The 24,904-nt window shown below is 41.2% G+C and overlaps 2 protein-coding genes across 4 annotated transcripts; one reads left to right on the forward strand and one right to left on the reverse strand.

Moving 5' to 3' along the window:
• The first annotated feature begins 18 nt into the window (after positions 1-18).
• On the forward strand, positions 19-23,622 carry POLR3F (RNA polymerase III subunit F). 3 transcript variants are annotated; one of them, XM_030310167.1, is made up of 10 exons: positions 27-412; positions 1,876-1,993; positions 4,763-4,830; positions 5,193-5,213; positions 5,338-5,405; positions 7,107-7,219; positions 9,225-9,368; positions 9,554-9,661; positions 11,708-11,899; positions 12,919-13,320. In XM_030310167.1, exons 1-10 carry the CDS (start codon positions 351-353, stop codon positions 12,994-12,996), a joined length of 972 nt encoding a protein of 323 aa, XP_030166027.1. In that variant the 5' UTR covers positions 27-350; the 3' UTR covers positions 12,997-13,320. The 3 variants fall into 3 exon arrangements, with proteins under 3 accessions (XP_030166029.1, XP_030166027.1, XP_030166028.1); XM_030310169.1 differs by lacking the exons at positions 11,708-11,899; positions 12,919-13,320 and adding an exon at positions 23,198-23,622 and having other exon boundaries at positions 19-412; XM_030310168.1 differs by lacking the exon at positions 5,193-5,213 and having other exon boundaries at positions 28-412.
• Positions 16,619-24,331, reverse strand: RBBP9 (RB binding protein 9, serine hydrolase). The gene is made up of 5 exons (XM_030310170.2): positions 24,151-24,331; positions 22,897-22,939; positions 21,781-21,886; positions 18,412-18,497; positions 16,619-18,015 (listed from the first exon to the last, which is right to left on the reverse strand). The coding sequence occupies exons 1-5, from the start codon at positions 24,247-24,249 to the stop codon at positions 17,789-17,791; spliced, it is 561 nt and encodes a 186-aa protein (XP_030166030.1). The 5' UTR covers positions 24,250-24,331; the 3' UTR covers positions 16,619-17,788.
• Positions 24,332-24,904: the final 573 nt, after the last annotated feature.

Raw genomic sequence — 24,904 nt, forward strand, 5'->3', positions numbered from 1 at the left:
GACTGGTACCGGCCTCGCGCGCCTTTCCTAAAGGCTTCACTGCAGGTCTCTGAGAATATGGCTTCACAGAGGTTGGAAAATGCTCAGAGGTGACATCCCAACACAGAGTGAGGGAACCAGACTCGTTGGTCCGAAAGGCATTGACCTTCTGAAAAACAAGAATAAGACGTAGCGGATCAGGCGCGGCTCGGCCACCTCAGGCCGACAGAACAAGTAAGGACCGGCTGCGACACGAGGAAGAAGGCCCCTTGCCAAACCTGGTGCTTTCTTTCCCCGGTTTCCTCGCTCCCCAGCTGGTTAATCGGCGACTCAGAACATCTCTTCCCACGAGGGACGGGAACTGGGCAGTGATGGCTGAGGTGAAGGTGAAGGTACAGCCGCCCGACGCGGATCCCGTGGAAATAGAAAACAGGTAAACCAGTGAGTGAGGCTCCTTCCCTGCTCTGGAGCCCCCCTCAGGCGGCTGGTCGTTTGGGCAGGCGGACCCCTTCCACGGGCACCGTCGGCAGATACTTGCGCGCACAGGAAGGGGATTCGTGGGGTTTGGAGCCTCCCTCCCATCCCTGGACCGCAGACTTCTTAAGAAGTTCCGGGCGAGCTTGACAGTTTGCAACTTTACGTATCCGATCTTGCGCCGGTGCTGTTCGGAAAGTTGTGATGATGTGTTTTCTTCCTACATTAAGGTAACCGACGCCCAGAGAGGACTTGGCGTTTTTCCCGTAGTACTTGTAGATACGTACTGTACTCTGATCCAGGATCGCTCTTGTCGCTAAGGGAACTCCCACGACAGAATGTTTGGGCGAAATTAGGATGCAGTTTGGATTTTTGAAGCAACACTAAGCCAAATGGTTTCCATGCAGTATTTAAGGTTTTAGGTTACCTGTCACGCTCGTGGGTTCGAGCCCCGCGTCGGGCTCTGTGCTGACAGCTCAGAGCCTGGAGCCTGCTTCAGATTCTGTGTCTCCCTCTCTCTCAGCCCCTCCCCTGCTGACGCTCTCGCTCTCTCTCTCTCTCTCTCTCTCTCTCTCAAATATAAGGTAAAACATTAAAAAAAAAAAAAACTTTAAAAAAGTCGTGGGGGGGGGGGCGCCTGCGTGGCTCAGTCGGTTGAACCTCCGACTTCAGCTCAGGTCATGACCTCACCGCTCATGGGTTCCAGCCCCATGTGGGGCTCCGAGCTGACAGCTCAGAGCCTGGAGCCTGCTTCAAATTCTGTGACTCCCTCTCTCTCTGCCCCTCCCCTGCTCACGCTCTCTCTCAAATATAAAACAAACAAAAATTTTTTTTGAGAGTTTAGGTCACCTAAAGCCTCTCCTAATTTTATATTTTTAGGTTACCACATAGTTTTAAAGACCTTGACTTTCTCAAACTTATGAAAACATGTACGATGATCCTATGACAAGGTGGATAGTTTGGTTGATTTTTGCTTGGTATAGATAATTCCCAAAGCAGACCCAGTTGTGGTTAATTGGCATAACAAATTTTGTCTTCCCACCAGACGTATCTGATTTGCCTCCTTGCAGACTATGACTGCCCAATGCACTGCATATTAACTTTGTCATAGTTGTTCTGTCTGAGAAAATTGAAGCCCCAGCTTTAATATATTTTGTGTTTGTTTTCATTTGACTTTTCTAATTTAAAGTTCATATTAGTGAGGAAAAGAAACACTCCCTTAAATAGTAGTAATTATGTAAACATGTACTTTATCTTGCTCAATTTCTAACATGCTTTGATTCACAACCATCATAGAAACCTAGATCATCTGCCAAATGTGAAAAAAGGCACAATTTCAAACCATTCTGCTTGTATTTTTCCCTCATTGCCTCTTGAAATGGGTCAGAACATGAATAAAATCATTATTGCCTTTGTTCCTAGGATTATAGAATTATGTCACCAGTTCCCTCATGGAATCACAGACCAAGTAATTCAGAATGAAATGCCTCATATAGAAGCCCAGCAGCGGGCAGTGGCCATCAATAGACTGCTGTCCATGGTAAGGCAAATTCAACTAGTTGATGTAATTATTTATGTGCTATGGACTGTCATTACTTCCTGTTACATAGATGTGAAACCATTCTCAAGTGTGTTAGGTTACGACTCCAAACCAGGAAACAGCTCAGACTGCCCGAACTGAGGAAAGAAGAAATAATTACACATCATTTTACAAGAAGAATGAAATAAATGTATTGTTTTAACTGTTGTATTTGTTAACCTAATTGTCATCGTGAGACACAGGGCACATAGGCCTAGTCTGCTCTCACCTTCTGTTTGCTTCCTGCTGTTGGTGTTGGGCCATTGCCTATGAAATATGCCCCATCTGGTTTTTCTGCAGGTTATCACAGAGTCGGTTCCTTAGGGTTTCATTCTCCACAATCTCACTCCTCACTCTGAGCATTTCAGGAGGCAGGAATGAGTCTCGTCACACTGCAGTGGGGTTTTTCATTGAAGCCCTTCTACCTGCTCTTCTCTCTTCTCTTCTCCTGGGGCCCTAATATCATTCTCCTACACTGTCCCAAAACACCCCACCTTGTGGCACCCCATCCTCTAAATCTGCCTATTTCTCCTTTCATTTCTCCATCATCAAAACTCCCATGTCTTGAAAGCATTTCAGTTTGGTTGTAGTAGAAATTGAATAAAAGATTTCTCCACTAAGGACTCATGGAAGTTTGAGGACAGGTGAACGTTCTGTTAAACTACTCCCTTCGACCTTCTAGCTCAATGGCTGGAAAACTTTCTGTAACGTGCCAGATAGTATGCATCGTAGGCTTTGCAGGCCATAAGGTTTCTGTCATAACTACTCAACTCTGCAGGAAAGTAGCCATGAACCATTCATAAGCACATGAGCATGGCTGCATTCCGGTAAAACCTTATTTATAAAAATAAGCAGTGGGCCGGAGTGCTCGCCCTGTTTTAGTACTGTTGGTGATTTCTAATCAGTTCACCATGGTGAAGGACTCAGCTCCAGGAGGGATAGTGGAAGGGATGCTGGAGGTTGTGGCAACTGAAACTGTTTTTGTCCTCTGACTACCCTTTGAGCCCTTTGCCTTCTGTCTGAAAATCCTCCTCAGTACCTCCCTCTCTTTCGCCATCTCTGCAGCCCCATCTACTGCCAGGCCTGTGGTCTACAGTTTGTAAGCAGTGGTGGAGCTATGATGACTTTTAATTATTAGTAAATCACAAAGGGTTGCTGCTTTTAGCTCATAAACAGCTCTCAGATTTGTTCCCTCCTTTCCATTCCTGCTACCTCGGCATGTGTTCAAGCTCTTGGCTTTTTCCTGGACTATCACAGTATATTCTAACTGGCTCTCCTGGTTCCATCTGCCTCAGTGCAGCCAGCCTGATTTTTTTTTTTTTTTTTTTAAGTAGGCTTCGCACCCAGCACAGAGCCCAATGCGGGGCTTGAACTCATGACCCTGAGATCAAGACCCTGAGAACAAGAGTTGAATGCCTAACTGACTGAGCCACTCAGGCGCCCCTTGATCATAATACAGATCTGACCAAGTCATTCGTGACCCAGAATCCTCTCAACACTACAGATTCAAGTCCACACTCCTGGGTTTACCACACTGAGCCCCTACCTTCCTCACCCACTCTGCCTCAAAAGTTAGGGTTCAGGGGAACAGATTGTCTTTGGTTCCCTGCCACATCATGCCTCAGGTCCTTTGTCTTCACTGGTTAGAAGGCCCTTCTTCCCTTTCTTCACAGACTAACTCCTGTTGTATTACATGAAAATTATTCATTCTCCTTCAGCTCTTCCTTCAGCTCTGCTATTGTCTCCCAGAAAGCTTCCCTGAAATCCCCCCAGGTTGGGCCAAAGCTGCTTCTCTGAGCGCCCATTCCACCCTTAACTTACCTCTGTGTTGATGCCGACAAGATACATTGACGTTAGCTGTGTGATTCTCTTAGAATTCATGTTTGTGCCCCACCAAACATGGATCACAGTATGGGTTTTCAGGAAATGTTCATGGGCTGAATTAAACGACCTCCAAATGGAACTTTGTGGTTCGATTTTCCTACTTAGTGGGGTTCGGGGAGGGAGGTTATTGCTGTTCATCCGTATGTAAGCCTGTTTCTAAGTCATGTGTCATCCCAGTCTCAACGCACGGCAGTGGGGCCTCTCCCAGCCATGGATTCCCCAAACTGCCAGAAATCCCATAATATGGCCACTTGAGTGCTCCAGAGTTCACACCCAAGGAATTTCAAAAGCACGCCAGACATGCTTTACTTTTGATTTGTTATATAAAACCAAAACTATTGCATCTTTTATTCATTGGTTGACCTAATTTTCACGTAATACAACAGAAATCACACAAATCACTAAATGTCACTATTTTGTCAGGTTTAGTTAATCATCATGTTATAGATTTATGCATGTTAGCCTTTATTTGAACTTCTTGTTTATATAATTATTTATCTTTACATTACATATACTGATTGAATTTATTCGAATTTGACTATGGATTTTTATTTATTATTCTAAAGCTGCTTCTTCAAAATTATTGATGCATTGGTCATATAACCAAGCCAGGACACCAGCATATAATTTGGAAAATGGTAACATAAAGCGCTAAGTTTTTGAAAATATATTACATGTGATATGTAGACAAAGACCGAAGTCTTGAGTGAGGAACTAACAAATAACTGCAAGGCAGGATGTTTTGGTTTGTGTAAACTTTTCAAGAATACATACATTAACATTTGTGATTGATTTAAAATAGCTCCAAAATAATTCATTATTATTTTCTGTTTAAAAAAACTTTAGGGTCAGTTGGATCTCTTAAGGAGCAATACAGGCCTTCTGTATAGAATAAAGGATTCTCAGAATGCTGGGTAAGCACCCAATTTTTTATTTTTAGAAACTTTAATTATTACGAACATAATCTATGGTTTTGGGGAAAAAAGTCAATAGAGAATTGCATAATGTAATCTGTCCTGCATACTATTCCGGCCTCTTGTCATGAGTTCCATTTTTCAGAGATGACTGCTCTTAATAATTTGGTATATGTCCTTTCTTCTAGGTATATATATAAATATATAGAGATGATTATATATTTATATACTATATATATAATCTTTTTTTCTTTTTTTTCTTTTTTTTTTAACAAAAATGGGATCATGCTATCCATACTGTTTTGCAACTTGTTTTTTTCACTTACTATATCTTGGACATCTTTTCATTCTGGTACATACAGCCCTGTCTCATTCTTTTTAAGGTAAGCCCTTCTTTTGGTAAATAAGTCAATGTGATGACCTTGTTCACTAATTCAAGTAGTTATGTAGATTCTTAGATTATCCTGTATCTCTTTGCCTTTTTAATTCTACTTTATTCCCCTGCAGTAAAATGAAAGGATCAGATAACCAAGAAAAACTGGTATATCAAATCATAGAGGATGCAGGAAATAAAGGTAAGCATGTGAAGGAAGAAGCAGGAAAAAACTTCCTGGTCTTTGTCTGTAGGTCCAGAAATAGGGAATGAGATCTGGCTTCCCAAGCTATAGATCTATGTATAGAGAATGCTGCCATGTATGTTAAAAGAAGAGGAGATACGACATAAACGTGTAACGTGCGTATGCTTGAGGGACACCCAGAAGTGATGCCATTGCTGCCTCCAGGGAGGGTAGGAGCTAGATGGCTATGGGCAGGGATGGAAAGGAACTTCTAAATTATGATCCTTAAAACTTAAGGAGTTGTTGTTTTGTTTTGTTTTTTAATTCTTTCTAAACTTTGGAGGCCTTTGTTTCTTCCTTTTCCTCTTATCTGTAAATTATGGATAATAACATCTCTCTGGTTTTTGGAGAAAGCAGAGGGATGTCTAGTGCAGTGTGGCAGTGCCTGACTGAGGTCCCTCAGCAACTATTAGATATCTCTCTATCCCACTTACAGAATTCTATCTAAACTGCTGTTATCACAATTTAGGATTTGAGTCACTGATACTAGTTTCAACAATGTATCAACCATGATATAATTTGAAATCATATCATTCTTATATTTATTAGAAGCTAAATTAATATTTTAAAAATAGATTCATGAAAAAAGCATTCTCTGTCTTAAAAACTTCTTCCTATCTCATTATGCCTCTGTGCTGGGAAGAAAATAGGGTAACATGTTTTAACAAAATTCCATATACAAGCCTTTTTTAAAAGAGTAACCAGGGCGGCAGGGTAGCTGAGTTGGTTAAGTGTCCAACTTAGGCTCAGGTCATGATCTCACGGTTTGTGGGTTCGAGCCCTGTGTCAGGCTCTGAGCTGACAGTGCAGAACCTGCCTGGGATTCTCTGTCTCCCCCTCTCTCTGCCCCTCCTTCTCTTTCTTTCTCAAAACTAAATAAATAAGCATTTAAAACAGAGAGAAACCATAGCCTCCTGCACAGGGCTTTTGGTGGCTGTGAGAACCCCAGTCTTCCATTTTTCATCTCTTAAATACAGTTTTTGTGTATACGTAATGGGTATACATGCACACAGATGCTTACATAAAGTATTTTTTGCTCTACGCTGACAGTGGCAACTGACCTTGGCGCAAACTCAAGTTACAATCTAAATACAATCTAAAGTAGGGGCGCCTGGGTGGCTCAGTTAAGCATCTGACTCTTGATTTTGGCTCAGGTCATGATCCCTAGGTCATGGGATCAAGCCGCAAGTTGGGCTCTGTGCAGACAGCGCAGAGCCTACTTGGCATCCTCTCTCTTCCTCCCTCTCGCCCCTCCTGATTTGAGCTCTCTCTCAAAAAATAATAAATTAAAAAAAAATACAAATCTAAAGTAAAAATAATAGGAAACAGAAGTTAGGATGCAAAAGGGGATGGAAGAGACAATGTAAGTCAATTCAGTACCATTCTTTCCTTCCATTAAAAAATATCTTTTTCAGTGTTTTTAGAAAGGTGCCATGCTAGGATTCCAAGAAATTTCTGGTTAGAAGATAGAGCACATAACTTAACATTTTATGTTATCTGAGATTCTTACCTCTAAGTCACTGTTTTCTCTATAGCTGTGCTCTAGGGATATATACATATATATACATACTTTGTTATAGTTTTGGCATGAGATACAGCAGTAGGACTGTAAACACACATCCTATGGTGTTGAATTCATTTTACTTTATTTTCTTATAGGAATATGGAGCAGAGATATCCGATACAAAAGTAACTTGCCATTAACAGAAATTAACAAAATTCTAAAGAATTTGGAAAGTAAAAAGCTTATCAAAGCTGTTAAGTCTGTGGCAGTGAGTAGTTTTCTCTTTTCTTCCCCCAAGTGGTCATTGTATATGTTCTGGTCCAAGTACGTTTCAAGATTTTTATTGTTCTGTAAGCTGTGTCATGATTTAAAACTACTGGTCAAAACGATTTCTAAAAATTAAGCTCAAGTTGGATTGGCTTGGAGATGTTGCCTAGATTTATTGCTGCTTAATTAACTCTTTGTGTCTCACGTGCCATTAAAGCTAAAACCACTTTACTCTTCAGTAAAGAATTTTTGGAATCATGAGCATTTTTCCTGGATTTCCAGTGTGTAAGATAATTTACTCCATCCTGGCATATTAGATTACTCGTTCAACAAATAGCTATTGTGTGTTTGCTGTGTACCAGGTACTCTTGTAGTGCTTGGGATACGTGAGTAAACAAGTCAGAGAAAGATCTCTGCCCTGTCTGTTCCAATACACGGTATTTCTCCTTCTCCTCATCCCACCCCACCCTATTACCTCCTCCAGGGGCTTCCACTCCAGAGCTGGCTGCATCAGGGACACCAGCTGCTGACTGCACTGACTTAGGTATCAGAAGAGCCAAGATTCCCCCTAAAGTTTGCTTGAACACGGATTTTGGCAAATAAGAATTCAATGTTCATCAGAGATTTTATTTATCAAATAGTATTTTTGCCTTACCAATCCCTAGTTTATACCGTTATCTCCCTTCTGCATTTTTAATGGATAATTTCAAATTTTCACAAAAGTAGAGCCAATAATACAAGTCTCCACATACCGATCACCTACCTTCACTTTGCCAATCTTTCTTCTCCACCTTTATTTTTAATAACAGCCTTATTATTGAGATAAAATTAACATGCCATAAGATTCATCTGTTTAAAATGTACAGTTTGGTAGTTTTTAGTATATTCCCAAAGTTGTGCAACCATCACACTGCTGTAATTTTAGGACATTTTCATCACCCGTGCAATGTGACCCCACTAGCAGTCAGTCCTCTGCATCCCTGCCTGTAGGCCTTGATAACCACTAATGTAGTTTCTGTCTCTACAGATCTGCCTATTCTGGAAATTTTGTATAAATGGAATCATACAGTATGTGGTCTTTTGCATCAGGCTTCTTTCATTTACACAATGTTTTCAAGGTTTCAAACTAAAGTAGTATTGGATTGTAACCCAAAGTCTAAAATAAATCTTCCTAAGTCCATACTGATATAAATGTTGAAATAAATAAATGACCCATTTTCCCATGAGTGGAAAGAGGCAGAATAGACAAACCTCCTGTGCAGAAGAGTTCCAGGTAATTTAGGTAGTAGAACGTAACTCTCCCTCCTTCAGTTTGGGCTCTGCGTACTGATTTCCTTCCAAACATGGCAAGGCTAGGGAAGAAAGTTTACAGTGGAGAAAACTGAGAAACACTACCTCAAGCCACATGATCAAGGTTAGCATCAACACCGAAAAGTCTTAGTGATGGTGATCAATCATCACTTGGTGACGATTGAGTACCCTTGATGGGATGTGGTCAGAAGGGCACTTCCTCTGTGGTCTTTTTCCTGGTCTAGTCCTGAGAAAAACATCAGACAAATCCCAGTCAAAAGGCATCTTACAGAATACCCAATCAGTAATTCTCAGAACTGGCAAGTTCTCAAAAACAAGGAAAGTCTGAGAAGCTGTCACAACCAGAAGTTGCCAAGGAAACATACCAAGTAAATGTAGTGTGGTATCCTGAATAGGTTCTTGACCCAGAAAAGGGACATTAGGGGAAAACTAAGGAAATCTCAGTAAAGTATAGACTTAGGTAATAATAATGTATCAATATTGGTTCATTAGCTGTAGTAAATGTACCCTACTAATATGTAAGATGCTAATAAGAGGGGAAACTGAGCACAAGGCAAATGTACCATCTTTACAATAATTGTGTAAATCTAAAACTGCTCTAAAATACAAAGTTTTGAGTTGTTTTTTTTTTAATCTTAGTTTCAGAAGACTTATTTATCTTATAACCACATCTGCTTGTGCATGTTTTTTCCTAGGCCTCAAAAAAGAAAGTATATATGCTCTATAACCTGCAGCCAGACCGGTCTGTGACTGGTGGAGCCTGGTACAGTGACCAGGATTTTGAATCAGAATTTGTAGAGGTGCTTAACCAACAGTGTTTTAAATTTCTACAAACCAAGGTGAGGCATAACTGAGGACACATCACTGCAAATCTTTTTTAAAAAGTTTATATCGTATTTTATAGGACTTGAAAATGGTGAAGTTGATAATTTTTACTAAACAGTATATTCCATTGTTGATTTTCAGACTATATAAATTGTATTCAGAAAACACTATGCTGAGATTTGTGTTTCTACCCTTATAGGCAGAAACAGCACGAGAAAGCAAACAGAATCCAATGATACAAAGAAATAGTTCATTTGCCTCATCACATGAAGTATGGAAGTACATCTGTGAATTGGGGATCAGTAAGGTGAGAGCTTGGGTTTTGAATTTTCATCTTATTTTTTATTTAAAAAAAATTTTTTTAATGTTTATTTTTGAGAGAAAGACACAGATCATGAGTGGGGGAGGGGCAGAGAGACAAAATCTGAAGCAGGCTCCAGGCTCTGAGCTGTCAGCACAGAGCCCTACGCAGGGCTCGAACTCACGAGCCATGAGATCATGGCCTGGTACGAAGTCAGAAGTTCAACAGCCACCGAGGCGCCCCTTCATTTTAATTTTTTAAAGTTACTCTTCATCACAGGGGTATAGTTTACAATGTATTCTGAACATATTTGACCCAGACCCTTTTTTGAGGTGATACCTGTGAACATTGTGCAGAATCCACTTTCGGAAAGCACTGTCCTAAGCCATTTAGACAAAGGTGACTGTCCTGCCATCAGGCACTGTGTGATCTGTATATACTTAAGCTTGGCATATAGAGCAGCAGTGTAGAGGCCTGGCAGTGCACTGCACTCCCAAAATTCAAAAGTCTCTTCTGACAAGGTCTTGACTTTCTCAGGGACATTTCAACATAGATGACAAACCTCAATAGCATCAGTTGTCACTTACTGGTATTATCCAACTTGTAAGAGGCGAGTAGCGTCATCAGCATATTCTTTTGAAGACCTATATAAAGACATGGTGCTGGATGCTTTTCAGAATCAGAGAAGAAATTGAATCGGCCATTTGGACAAGCTGTTTTCATTTCCTAGACCCCAGATTTCTCATTTATTTAAAAAAATTTTTTTAATGCTTATTTATTTATTTTATTTTTTTTTTTAAAGTTTTTTTTTTTTTCAACGTTTATTTATTTTTTTTTTTTGGGACAGAGAGAGACAGAGCATGAACGGGGGAGGGGCAGAGAGAGAGGGAGACACAGAATCGGGAACAGGCTCCAGGCTCTGAGCCATCAGCCCAGAGCCCGACGCGGGGCTCGAACTCACGGACCGTGAGATCGTGACCTGGCTGAAGTCGGACGCTTAACCGACTGCGCCACCCAGGCGCCCCAATGCTTATTTATTTTAAAAAAAAATTTTTTTTTCAATGTTTATTTATTTTTGGGACAGAGAGAGACAGAGCATGAACGGGGGAGGGGCAGAGAGAGAGGGAGACACAGAATCAGAAACAGGCTCCAGGCTCTGAGCCATCAGCCCAGAGCCTGACGTGGGGCTCGAACTCCCGGACTGCGAGATCGTGACCTGGCTGAAGTCGGACGCTTAACCAACTGCGCCACCCAGGTGCCCCAATGCTTATTTATTTTTGAGAGAGAGACAGAGTGTGAGTGGGGGAGGAGCAGAGAGAGAGAGGGAGACACAGAAGCTGAAGCAGGCTCCAGGCTCTGAGCTGTCAGCACACAGCCCGATGCAGGGCTCGAACTCATGAACTGTGAGATCATGACCTGAGCTGAAGTCAGACGTTTACCAACTGAGCCACCCAGGTGCCCCTTATTTAAAATTTTTTTGTTTATTTGTTTCTGAGAGAGAGAGACAGAGCGCGAGTGGGGCAGGGGCAGAGAGAGAGGGAAACACAGAATCTGAAGCAGGCTCCAGGCTCTGAGCTGTAAGCACAGAGCTTGATGCGGGGCTTGAACTCATGAACCGTGAGATCATGACCTGAACCGAAGTCAGACACTTAACCGACTGAGCCACCCAGATACCCCACACAGATTTCTCATTTATATAAAAAAACTAGGAATTTGGACAATTTGATATCTAAAATAACTTTATGCTTGAACATTTTATAAATCCACATCAAGTTCTTGCTAAGGAAATGTTACTTTATAAGACTTCCAGATTTTACCTAAGGGTAGAAACATAGAAAGAAAGTATCAAATTCAGATGAGGTTAGAGTTCTGTCCTTAGCATTTCAGTGCTTTGTGCTAGCTTGGGCTGTTGTTCAGCTCTGTGCTTTAAATCACCCATCGGCGCAATGCTTCCCCATTCATGGCGGAGTTGCGACCCTTACTGTTTAAACACCCTCAGATAGGATGTCTTCTTGTGCTTTCTGTGTCCTTTCTAATGTGTCCCCTTTTCAGGTAGAATTGTCCATGGAGGACATTGAAACTATCTTAAATACACTCATTTATGACGGGAAAGTAGAGATGACTATCATCGCTGCAAAAGAAGGCACAGTTGGAAGTGTGGATGGACACATGAAACTGTATAGAGCAGTCAATCCTATCATCCCGCCCACAGGTTTGGTCCGGGCCCCCTGCGGACTCTGCCCGGTGAGTTAAAGTGGCTTCATTTCACACCTGACTGCCACCAAGTGCAAATGCCACATAACTTACCAGCAAGCACACCCCAGTTTTCTGATTCTCAGAGTTGACCAACAGCTGCTCAAACCTCCACGTAAACTTTGATGACAGGCCTTTGATGAACAAGTCATGGCTTTACATTCCTTTTTAGAATAACCAGGTTAGGGAAATTTGTGTTTTTCTGGGTTTGGCCCTAAAATGGACAATTTTTAACAAGGGCTAATCATTTAACCTAAGTAGGGAGGGAAATAGGATTTGCTGAGAACGTGTCACAGGCCAGGTGTGTTCTTGAAGATTTATGTGGTCTCATTTAATCTCCTCCTGTCCCTTGGAGCTAGTGGTGTTATTTCTGCATCAGCTTGAAGCTAAGGAAGATACAAGATATACAGCTTAGAAGAATCAGGATTCAAACCCAGAGATGTGCTTTCCCCTGCAGCATGCACCAGCACTCTCCATCCATCCGTTCCCATTTACTGCTTGCCAGCTGCGTGCTGCAGGCCCTGTCCCGGCCCTCATAGCTGCTGTTTTATTTCTTTATACTGGCCCTTGTCTATATGCCTAAGCTGTCTGTATGCTCGTGTCAACTCCTAGGGAAAAAAGCGAGCATATTGGGAATTCTGCTTAGCACCCTTCACAAAAAAGAATGTAGTTAAACACGAAACATTTGCCTAGTCAAACACACATACAGATCTGCTTTCCTGTATCCCTGTTACCTGCCAATAGCCTTTGGGCCAGTGGGCAGAACATGTCATCTTAGTGCTACAGTGAGAGGTCTCTCATTAACTAACTTTATAATCACACAGCAGGTCCTATTACAGCTCTAGTCTCTTTCAGTTTCAAAGTGTCACTTTTAATACCGCTTTAGAGAATGGTTGGGTCTTGGATATGTTGTTAACAAAAAGTATAGTTGTAGTTGACACTTAAGACTTTACCTATAATATAATAATTTTAAAACTCTCATTTGATTGTAAACTTTTTTCTTTTTAAAGGTTTTTGACGACTGCCATGAAGGTGGTGAGATTTCACCATCTAACTGTATTTATATGACAGAGTGGCTCGAATTTTAAGAGAGCTAGGAACTTTACTGACATTTTGCAAATGAAGTTACTTTGAGAGCAAATACTTTAATTCGTGATGGAACATCAAATACCCTTGAAAGCAAACTTCACAATAATGGTTGGACTAGCTGCTATGAAAAAATATTTTTTTATCTATGAACACTAAATTTATAAGGTAGAGTAGCCAACGGAATATGAAGCAGGTAAGGCTAATACTGAAATCCATTCTTCGATAAATACTTAGAACTTCTGGAAGACCACCTTCTGAAACCTTCAAGACTTGTGATGGTTCATGGAAAAAGAAGCCAATAAATCTAAATTTGCCAAATACTATGATAATGGCTAGAGCTTAAAAATGCCCTTTTCCAAGTTAGTTATTAAGATCTTCATTGGAAATTTTTTACATCTACTTCACTATTGCCATTTGTTTTCTCTTTCCTCAGTGGTTTCATTGAGAAGTAATTAAAAGTGATGGGGCAGGAATAGCACTTAGGGAAGAGTGGGGAAGAGAATGGAACATCTCTTTTCTGCACATTATTAATTCCTTATGTCACAAATATTATTTCAGAGGATTATGCCTTTGTACTTACCTCAAATGCAAATGATGACTATTATCAAGGATTTTTAGTGCATAGTTAGATTATTCTCATCTTCGGGGCGCCTGGGTGGCGCAGTCGGTTAAGCGTCCGACTTCAGCCAGGTCACGATCTCGCGGTCCGTGAGTTCGAGCCCCGCGTCGGGCTCTGGGCTGATGGCTCAGAGCCTGGAGCCTGTTTCTGATTCTGTGTCTCCCTCTCTCTCTGCCCCTCCCCCGTTCATGCTCTGTCTCTCTCTGTCGCAAAAATAGATTATTCTCATCTTCAAGAGAATGTTTTCACTGATCCTTTGTTAAAGTCTTCCAAGTTTCATTCTGTGGTTCAATTGTATTATTTGCTAGAACTGTCCCATAATCCATAACCCTCCATTCGTACTTCATTGTGAGCAGGATACCATTCTTCTTTTCTTGTCCTATTTTAGATTTGTTTCCTTATTCTCTTCTAAAATCATGGTGTAATTAGTCTAGGCTAAGCAGAAAGCCATTATAATTGTTCTCAGTTCTAACAGTACTTCCAGTCCTAATCGTTAGCCATAGAGAAAACATTAGGTTATTCAGTGTACTGTTGAACAAAAGTTAGCTTTTTAGGATCTCAGCTATTGTATTTTCACTTTGTACCTCCACTCAGTGATTTCTGTGTCCAAGCCAAAAGTATGGGACCAAGGGAAAGGAATTGAAGGTCAGCTACTACTGACACCAGAGTTGAACTACCAGTTTGGAGATTCTCCAAGTGGGCAACCATCAGAAGGGTAACTTTGAGATAAATAGGATCAATAAAAGGAAATCAGCTCAGTAACGAACTAAGAACCAGATGGAGTTTGTGGCCAGCTCTATAAAATAGCATTCAGTGACACCAGCACTTTGAAACAAGGATCATTTCAAGTATTAAATATATAGAAGATACAGAAGAATCTAGGAGCCTGAAACTACACAAGCCTTTCTCTTCCACCCCCAAGGAAAGCTAGAATAGTAAGAACATTATTTGTCCTTGGATCCTGGCCTGTCACAGAGGCGCTAGTCTTATTTAATGAGAAAACTGAAGTTGGGGGGAGAGGCAGATGTAGGGAGAAGGAAGCAGTTCATGTATTAACTACAGATTTTGTATTATGTCTTGATAGCCAAAGATTGGTTTTGAAAGCTTACAATCAAAGGCTACAACAAAAGTTCATTGACTCACCAGAATAAAGAGACCCTTTAAATGGTTTTCCCATAGCAGGTCTTTCATTCTGAATATTAACTGAAGGAGAAAAGAGACAATAGTTTAAAAATATAGCACCTCTGAGGGCGCCTGGGTAGCTCAGTCAGTTGAGCATCCAACTTTGGCTCAGGTCATGATCTCGCAGTTCTTGAGTTTGAGCCCCACTTCGGGCTCTGTGCTGACAGCTAAGAGCCTGGAGCCTGCTTTGGATTCTGTGTCCCACTTTCTCTGCCCCTTCCCCACTCATGCTCTGTCTCTCTCTGTCTCTCAAAGATAAATAAACGTTAAAAAAAAAAACAAACAACAGCAGCTCCGATATATAGTTAAATAGATATTTACCCACCAGAAGTAAGCTTTGACCAAAACAAATTATGGGGCTCTAGACTGATGACACCAAAAAAAATTTTAAAAAAAAATCAAATTGTGGTGAAGTCCTAATCCTTACAGTTGATTTCCATTTAGTATAAGGTATTTTGGTCACCTGAGAAGAGATACACCCTGAAGTCTGTCATGGCCCTTCTGTTCTGCTTACTAATGATCATAGGGAGTCAGACAATCCTGAGAGACCGTGATTCAGTGGTTTAAATGGATAGTTTATGTGGCATTCTTCTATAAAATTCCTCTGAGCTTCGTTTGATGAGGAGTAAATTTTATGAGCCATGATTTTTATGGTGATCAGCTGAGTAAAAACTAGTCAAACAAGTAATTTCAAGTTGAGTGACTTTTACTTTGAACTATTACTCATTATTAGATTGTGGGTAAGGGAAGAAAATACATGCCCAAATTACTGCTGCTGGACAATTTATAGTGACAGTATTCCACATCTGCTGTTCAGTAAAAGTACCCACTTGTCACTTCGTGACTGTTAAGACTTGAATGAAGAAATGAATTCAATTTATGGCTACCTGTGGTTACTGGCTACCATATTATATAGCACAATCCTTACAGTCACATAGGTCTATGTTAATTATAGGAATGAAGGATATCAAAATTATTTCTCACTTGTATGTATTTTTCTGTGGAGAAAGAGGACAAAATATTATTAACTGTTATTTGTAGTGTAAGTTTGTAATTTTTTGCAAAAGGACTTCAGAAAACAAGGCCAAGAGTAAGTAGAATGATTACTAATTCCAAACAATTCAAATAGAATCAAACTTTGGTTATAGACTTGGTCAAATCAAACATCTTTAAGAAAATTACTACTCAATTGTTTTATCTAATTTGCTTCTCACTAACATGTAAAATGAGTTGTTTTAAACATAGTCATTTTAATTATAAAAGTAATGTTCACTATAACAAACTCAATCCCCAGGTGTACAAAATAAAAAGGAGACTTCCTTCACACTGTACCTAAAATTCCCATTCCCCAAAGATAACTGCTATTAAAAGTTTAGAGTCTTTCCATTTTTTCTTTGAACACATTTAGAAGCCAAGACTTTTCAGGTTAAAATGGTGGCTTTGAATCTCCTGTAGACATAAATAGTGAGTTAATTCATATTTTTGCAGCAAACATAAGGTTCTGTAACATGTACAAAGTCACTGGAAATTGTTTTGAGTCAATACTTAGGGATTGTAACAGCCAAAAAATATTGGAAAGAAAAAATTTTCTTGAAGGAGTATGATCTGGGGCGCCTGGGTGGCGCAGTCGGTTAAGCGTCCGACTTCAGCCAGGTCACGATCTCGCGGTCCGTGAGTTCGAGCCCCGAGTCGGGCTCTGGGCTGATGGCTCAGAGCCTGGAGCCTGTTTCCGATTCTGTGTCTCCCTCACTCTCTGCCCCTCCCCCGTTCATGCTCTGTCTCTCTCTGTCCCAAAAATAAATTAAAAAAATAATAATAAATGAAGGAGTATGATCAGAAGAAAAGTGGAATGATGCTTGAAAGTGAGCTAACGGAACATAGAATTTAAAAGGTAGAACTCTTTACAGAACAAAATTTGAAGTATGGAAAGATTACTTAGAATTTTGTAACAAAATCTAAATTGTTCCCATGATTTCATCCTTTGACATTAAATTTGTTTCTCAGGCTTAGAGAGAATCATTTAAAGCACCTGGATAAGTTAATTCCTAATGGCAGAGGTCACAAATGGGCGGCTTGGACTTTGTGTGTCTTGCAGTGTTTGTACATTTTTTATTTATGCTGTCGTTGTCGACTTATGTAATCCATATGTACATATATTGGGCATAATTCATATACATATAAACTGTGTATATAAACATATAGTCCCTAGATATGAAAACCACTGCATGAAGTTTTTCCCTCAAAAAATCAGAAAATTGGCAACACCCTGCTACCTTCCCAGATGGCAACAATTTAGAAAGGGCACGAGTTCTCCATGCTGCCCAAATTCCCACCACGCTGGTCTAGCACACATCTGGTTGGCTATGCTGACATATTTGTACAGGCTGGGCTTCTGTTCCCTGCCCGACCTGGCAGACCCAACTCTTAGATCCATATGTATCCCTCTCCCTCAACATGTTTGAAGGACTGGGGCAGGGGTCAAAGATGAAGGCCCCAGTCTGGGTTTAATGTCTTGGGCCAGCTCAGAACAGCTAGTGTTTTGAGCTCTAAGCCAACACTCTGGATCTTTAGTCGTTTTCCTCACCCCACCCCACCCTGCCAACTAGAAAAAGGTTCATTTCAAAGAGGAGTACAACTCCTACAACATACACAAACTAGTTTTAATGTGAACTGGGAATCAGGAAAGCTGGATTCCACTTCTATCTTACTCACTTTGGACAGATAAAGGTGGTTAAACTGTCCTTATGTCCCTGATCAAATGAGAAAAATACTGCTTTAGTTCATGGCAGTTTGTGAGATAGAAATCCAATGGAAAATGGAAACGCAGTTTGTAACTTAGTTTGAATATTGAACTTCTGGGTTATTTTTCTGGAACTTTGATCTGTTTTATGTGTCTACTAATCATCTCATAATAGATAATTTTCATCTATTAATAACCTGATCATTGCTCTACCCCATATTGGAATGTAAAATAGCAGAAGTAATCCTACCTATGCTGGTACTTTCAGCATAGACTTTACCACGCTAATCAGTTCATGAAACTCCATATTCTGAAAGTGGCCACGGTCAGTGAATCTGTACAGTTTGGCTTCCAACCTATCAGCCACTTCTTGTTGTTCCTTCCAGGGAAGGAAAGGATCATCAGTGGAGCCAAACTGCACAATGTAAGGGCAGTTGGCTTTGATCTTCTCCCACTGCCAGGGACGGTTGAAGTATCCTATGGGAAAAAAATATACATATAGCCTATTACCGCCCATGGATAATTCCCATTCTAGCCATGGTAAAATATCTAGTGAAGACCATAGCAGACACACAGAATCCGAGCCTGTGAGTTACAAGTCCATTAGTTTTCAAATCTGTAGGGCTTAATACCATAGCTACTTGTGAAGGGGCGTATGTGGCTCAGATAAAATCAGGCCTCTAGGGTTCAATGCATTTAGAAAATGGTCTATCACCTCTCAAAGGGTCTAATTTGTAAAAAAGAAGGGCAGCAAATGTTTCTCATCTCTTACGAGAGGGTTTTTTTAGCCTATTCAAAAGCCAGTACTGTTTAACCTGAACAGGTAGCCCTGTGATTAGAGGAAGGGCTTTTCTGAATCGGTTTCAAACTTACCACTGGCACGCTCGTTTTCATCCCCCAAGTCAGAGGTATATGCAGACACTAACACAATAGCATATACTCGGTGTGTTTCTGCATACCTGGAGAAAGAGAAATGATGTCAACTAATACTTAATGTTAAATCTGATTGCCGAAAAGTGAAAAAAGAAACAAAAAAAAACACATGAAAACTCATTTGATCTAGCTTACAGAAAACAGGTGCTGTTGAGGTTAATTTAAAAAAAGTAAGGAAACTACAGAACTCCAAGCCCAGTGGTTAATAAATTACCCTTGGCTACTTGATGAGTTTCTACTTATTTTTCAAGGTAGTCCAAACCTCTTTGGTAATCCTTTCAAAAAAAACAAAAAGTGGGGGCAACTGGGTGGCTCAGTCGGTTGAGTGTCCAACTTCGGCTCAGGTCATGATCTCGCGGTTCATGAGTTTGAGCCCCACATCAGGCTTGCTGCTATCAGCCTGTCACAGCAGAGCCTGCTTCAGATCCTGTCCCCCTCTTTCTGCCCCTCCCCTGATTGCACTCTCCACCCCCCCAAAAATTTTTTTTTAAGTGTAATCATTCTCTTTGATGTGCCTATTAACCTACCTTCAGTATGCATCAGCATTGCTTGGTTTGGTTAACCTGTAGATTCAGTCCCGGAGCATCTGATTCAAAGTTGGTATGAGGCCCAGGGATCTGCATCTTAAGGCATGACACCTCCCCCACAACCTGGATGACTAATACAAGTGATCTGTGAACCGTATTTTATGTACCATAGCGGAAATGTACCTCTTTTGCTGCACATTCCACATTGTATTGTATTACTCTTTGCGTTGTATTATATCTGTCTTCCCCAATAAACCTTCAGCTCCTTAAGGGCAGGTGTGAGCCTTCTTGATTTCTATGACCCTGGTGCCTAGTACAGTGCCCACAAGCAGACACTCGGCAAAGATTAGGCTAGGGAAAGATGTGGAATAGTAATAGCTTCAAGGGGCCTTTGTGCCAGGAAAAATTTAGGGTTGGTATTTTGTTTTGCAGTCTAAACTTTTTGCCCAACAATTTGTTTTGAAAAATTTCAAACCTACAGGACAGTTAGAACAACAAGCACTTGATTCATTCATTTTACCACACTTCACACCTAAATACATCAACTGTGTCCCCTAAGAACAAGGTATTCTCTTACATATCCACAGTGCCATTATTACACCCAGTACATTTAACACTGAGACAGTAATACACAGATCCTGATAATGGCGCTTGAACTCACAAACTATGAGATCACGACCTGAGCCAAAATCAAGATCCAGACACTTAAACAACTGAGCCACCAAGCACCCCAAAACTGCTTTTCAATCCTAGATCCAGTCAAAGATCACACATTGCATTTGGTTTTCATGACTCTTTAGTCCCTTTTAAATTTTTTGTTTTAAGTGACATTGACATTTTCTAAGAGTTTAATAAGCCAATTAATTGTCTTGTATATCACCCCTAAATTGAATTTTTGTTTCCTCGTGATTAGACAGAGGTTAAACATTTTTGGCAAGAATACTACATAGGCAATGTGTCCTTCCCACTCCATCACATCAGAGACACACAATGCCAGTGTCCCTTTATTGGTGAGATTAAGTTTGATTACTTAAGGTGATATCAGATATCCATTGTAAAGACACAATTGTCCACTTTGTGATTAGTAAGTAATCCGCAGGGTGGTCCTCTGTGGCCCTACCAATATCCTTTTCCCCTACCATCTTATACCACATACTGGCATGTATTTTCTCCTTGCCTACCTTAACTTTAGATGTTAATTTTTAGGTTGCAGACAATCCTGCAGTGAGTTTATTATTTTTTATTTTATTTTTAAGAGAGAGACAGAACGTAAGCAGGGGAAGGGCAGAGAAAGAGGGAGACACAGAATCTGAAGCAGGCTTTAGGGTCTGAGTGTCAGCACAGAACCTGACAAGCAGGGCCTGAACCCACAAACCATGAGATTATGACCTGAGCCAAAGTCCGACGCTTAACCAACTGAGCCACCCAGGTGCTCCAGGGATCTTTTTTTTTTTTTTAAGTTTATTTATTTTGAGAGAGAGAGAAAGAGCATGAGCAGGGGTGGGGCAGAGAAAGAGGATACCAAGCAGGCACTGCCCTGCCAGCACAAAGCCCAATGTGGGGCTCGAACCCATGAACCATGAGATCATGACCTGAGCCAAAATCAAGAGTCAGACACCCAACCGACTGAGCCACCCAAGGTGCCCCAGTTACAGGGATCTTTAAAAGAAGGCACATCTGGGGCGCCTGGGTGGCTCAGTCAGTTGAACATCCAACTTCGGCCCAGGCCACGATCCCATGCTTCATTGGTTTGAACCCCGTGTCGGGCTCTGTGCTGACAGCCTGGAGCCTGCTTTGGGTTCTGTGTCTTCCTCTCTCTCTGCCCCTCCCCTGCTTACACTCTGTCTCTCTGTCTCCCCAAAATAAATAAACATTTAAAAATTTTTTTAAAAAGAAGGCACATCTTTATTAGCCAATAGCCTGAGAAAAATTCAGTTGGCCTTGAGTTGGTACAGATTTCAGCATAAAGGGATTTCTTCATTTTCCAGACAACCTTTGGCAGCTTATGAACACTAAGCTCCACACTGGAAAGCATTATCTCATAGCTTCAAATGGCAGAAAGGCTATGGAATTTGGCAGGGGTCCCTGACATGCAATTTATATGCCAGCCTGAGCGACTGCTTGGGACAAGAGGTTACACAAAAACTATATTCCTTCCTCATCCAGCCTAGCAAATGTGCAAGAAACCCAACCCTAATATGCTTATTCAGCCAGCTAAGTCCTATCCTCTAGGCCTCATAAGCCTAAAGGGAGAGACATGATGTTATAACCGAGAGCATCAGGAAGTATCATGAATCCTAAGACGAGGGGCGGGGGGGAGTGGTGGAGGGTGGTGTAACAGCCTCTGCCCTCCAACAAATATTTATTTAGCACCTTAGCACCTACCATATGGCAGACACTCTTCTAGGCACTAAGGTCCCAGTGTCAGAGTGAACAAAGCCCCACCCTCATGTTGCTTACATTTTTATTGGCCAGAGACAGGCAAGAAATAAACAAGACATCAGATGTTGAAAAGTGTAATAGATTAAAAGAGGGATACCAAGATATAAAGGGGATAGGAGCCATTGTTTCATTTGGAGTGATTAGGCCTCAGTGAAAAGAGACATTAAGTAGAGACTTAAAGAAAAGAAAGCCATGCAAGTACCTAGAAACAGTATACCAGGTAGAACAGGGGCCAGCACAGGCCTAAGGTAGGTACAGAGTTGGCAAGTTCAAGGAACTGCAGTGAGGTCTGTAAGCCAGCTGGAGCCCACACAGGGTGACTATTGAACAAGGATCGCACCTCATGGCTGCAATGGCCCCAGAACTGTGGCCTATGATGATGGTCTTCTCATCACAGTGCAGCTCCGTCTCCATGAAGGGCAGCCAGATGCTCTCTCGAGCTGTAACTAAGGTTCGGGGTAAAGAAAGAGTGTCATTTGATAGGGACAGTCTTAGTCTAATACCACCCCACCTTTCTGACAGAGGACTACTTAGCATTTCTCAACTTAAGAACTTCAGGACCATATAGGAGACGGGGCTGTTTCAATAGAGCCAAAGATTTATATGTTGCTGTTTGAGAGACTCAAGTCCATAGTTTTGCTATATATAATATGGCTTTTTTTTTTTTTTTATTTTACCATGTTCTTATAAGAAAATACTGAGGAAATAATAAAAATATAATTCTGCAGCTTTAATGTAAACTTAAGAGATAACTCTAGGGGCACCTGGGTGGCTCAGTCGGTTAAGCATCCGACTTCAGCTCAGGCCATGATCTCATGGTTCATGAGTTTGAGCCCCGCATTGGGCTCTGTGTTGACAGCTCAGAGCCTGGAGGCTTCTTTGGATTCTGTGTCTCCCTCTCTCTCTCTGCCCCTCCTCTGCTCGTACTCTGCCTCTCTCTCTCTCAAAAATAAATTTAAAAATTTTTAAAAAAAGAAATAACTCTAGACAACATTCTCAAATTCACATGTATAAATATGCTTTCTTTCCTAAGAGGAAATTCCTGACACAAGTCATGGGCATAGTCAGAACAAAAGTGGCAGTGTTACATTTTGAAATATTTGGATCTCATATAGGTGCTGTGAAGTTTTATCATATCTCTGTCTCACATGAAACACTCACACATTTTGCCTAAAAATATCTGTTGAATCTGTTGACTTATAGACGGGAAAACTGAGTTGCTTAAAAAGTGGAAAATTAAATTTTACCAAGCCTGGGTGCTTTTCTCGATCCTTACTAGAATTTTCTATGATGCTTTTTGGTTTACACCCTTTTCCCCAAACTACTTGCCTTCATTCATTCTTAGGTATATATTCCCTTTGGCTTCTCTACTATGATATTCCTGTTCTATACCAGGAAAATGGCAAGATCAAAACCCAACACGATGAGGCTATTTAAAAACATGTTTAAAACTTACTTGGGTCAGGCATGTTTTTAGCCAAACACTGGAAACCAGGTATCTATGACATGAGGGGAAAAAAAAGCTATAATAAAGAGCTTAATTACAACTAATACTTTGCTAATAAGAAATGAGACACCTGATATGATCTCTATCAATTCAATAAGTCTTTGCTTACATTATGAAATGAAGCAGGTTAAGTGCCATTGGATTCCATGTGAACAGACAATCCCTCCTGATAAACTGCCTTCTGTCTGTAGTTCTTACCTAGCCATCTCTGTACATATTTGCATTTGTACATCTCTGTTTATCACCGTAGGCATGTATCTACAGAGGCATCATGAATGAATGCATTCTAGACAAACTGGAGTCCAAAAGACTGTGCACCAGGAAGTAGGTAAAACATGGTACAAAATGTGGTACAGAAAGTTGGAGATCCCACCCTCTTGGACAACTTCAGTCCTGCTCTTTTTGATCTGTAGCTCTGGCCTCGGTTTTCAGCCACAACCTGAAATTTTCTTCTAGACACATACTCTAGAGCTCTAAAGGATGGCAACCCAGGAAGCAGTCCTATTGACTGGTTATGGAAGAGGTTAAAAAAAAAAAATCAAGATGCACAAGACAATTACAGTGGGACACAACGCCATTTGTGTAAAGCTCACGAAGAAACCAAATTAAATAAGATATTGTTCAAAGTATACCCACATAGCTGCAAAAGTATGTTCATTTTTAAAAGAGGAGCAAATGAAAAAAATTTCAGGGAAATGGGATTGGGGGGGTATACATGTGGCTTCCAAGGTATTGTTAATGTTGCAGAGTTTAGTTTGGTTATGGAGTCTCAGGTATTCATTACATTATACTTCACAATTTCCATGTATGTTACATTCATCTTTTTCCTATATTAAATATTACATACTGATTTTTTTTTTTTTTAATCTGAGGCAGGAAGCAGAGAAGACAGAGATACACTTATCTAGTAAGCCCCAAATCTGAACCAGCAACAGATGCAGAGAGACAGGGGGGTGCTCTAAGAGGTGGTGCCTTGTACTCTAACCACTGAATCTTCAGAGAAGTCTTCCGGGCAGTTTTATCCACCAAAATTCTGACCACTAGTTCTAGAGTTTGAGACAGGGCAGCGGGGAGAGCAGTGAAAACACAGGGCTTCGCTGAAGGGGTGGGGGGCTGGGGACGAGGTGAACACACGTTCAAACTTCAGTCCACTGTCCCCTCCGTCCCCTCAAGGCTCCCAGCGCGGTCAGCCTTGTCTCTTACCTGCTCCAGCCCCTTCTTCACCCAGCCGTACCAGCCGTGGGTGGCCACATCCCCACCTCCATTCCCAGGAACAATAACTGCCTTGTTCGGGGAGGCCATGAGCGCAGAGGGGCCGATGTCGACCAGCAAGCAGCAGGGCCTGCAGGGCCGGGAGTCCGAGACTGCATCCGCTGGGAGCCTGCACTGTGGCATTCTGGGAATTGTAGTTCTGGGGGCGTCGGTGGGCCGGCTCTTGGACTCTGGCCGCCCTTACTGAAGAAGGTGGCCAAAGCAAACTTCCGAGTTTCCAGCAAATATAAATCGCCTTTCACTTGCCTCTTGCTAGCGTTCTGGTCCCCTCCTCGCCTTATTTAGGACAGGCTGTCACACGCCCAGAATATACTCTCCCTTTACTAGAATTATGATATATTTCTATTGGAAAGTGTGGTTTTAGTTCCAAATATACAGAAATAACCTTTTTATGAATTGAGGACTCGTGGAATTCTTATTACTTTTCCTTCTGATTTTGAAACATTTGTTGCTAGTACAGTTGTCACTGTCAGCCCTGGTTGTTATTTTTCATTGCTTTCAATGTTGTCCTTTTAAAAGCTATTACCATTGGTGATGGCACATGGATAACATTCACAATTGATGTGAGGAACAAAGGCAGAAGAAAAAAATAATATTTCCTTACAACTTACAGCCCAATGACAAGTCCTTGAGACAGGCAAAGTGATATTCCTCTGGAAGCTCAGCTCCCTTGATGATGACAATT

The sequence above is a fragment of the Lynx canadensis genome, chromosome A3, assembly GCF_007474595.2.
Source record: "Lynx canadensis isolate LIC74 chromosome A3, mLynCan4.pri.v2, whole genome shotgun sequence".
Taxonomy (NCBI): Eukaryota; Metazoa; Chordata; class Mammalia; order Carnivora; family Felidae; genus Lynx; species Lynx canadensis.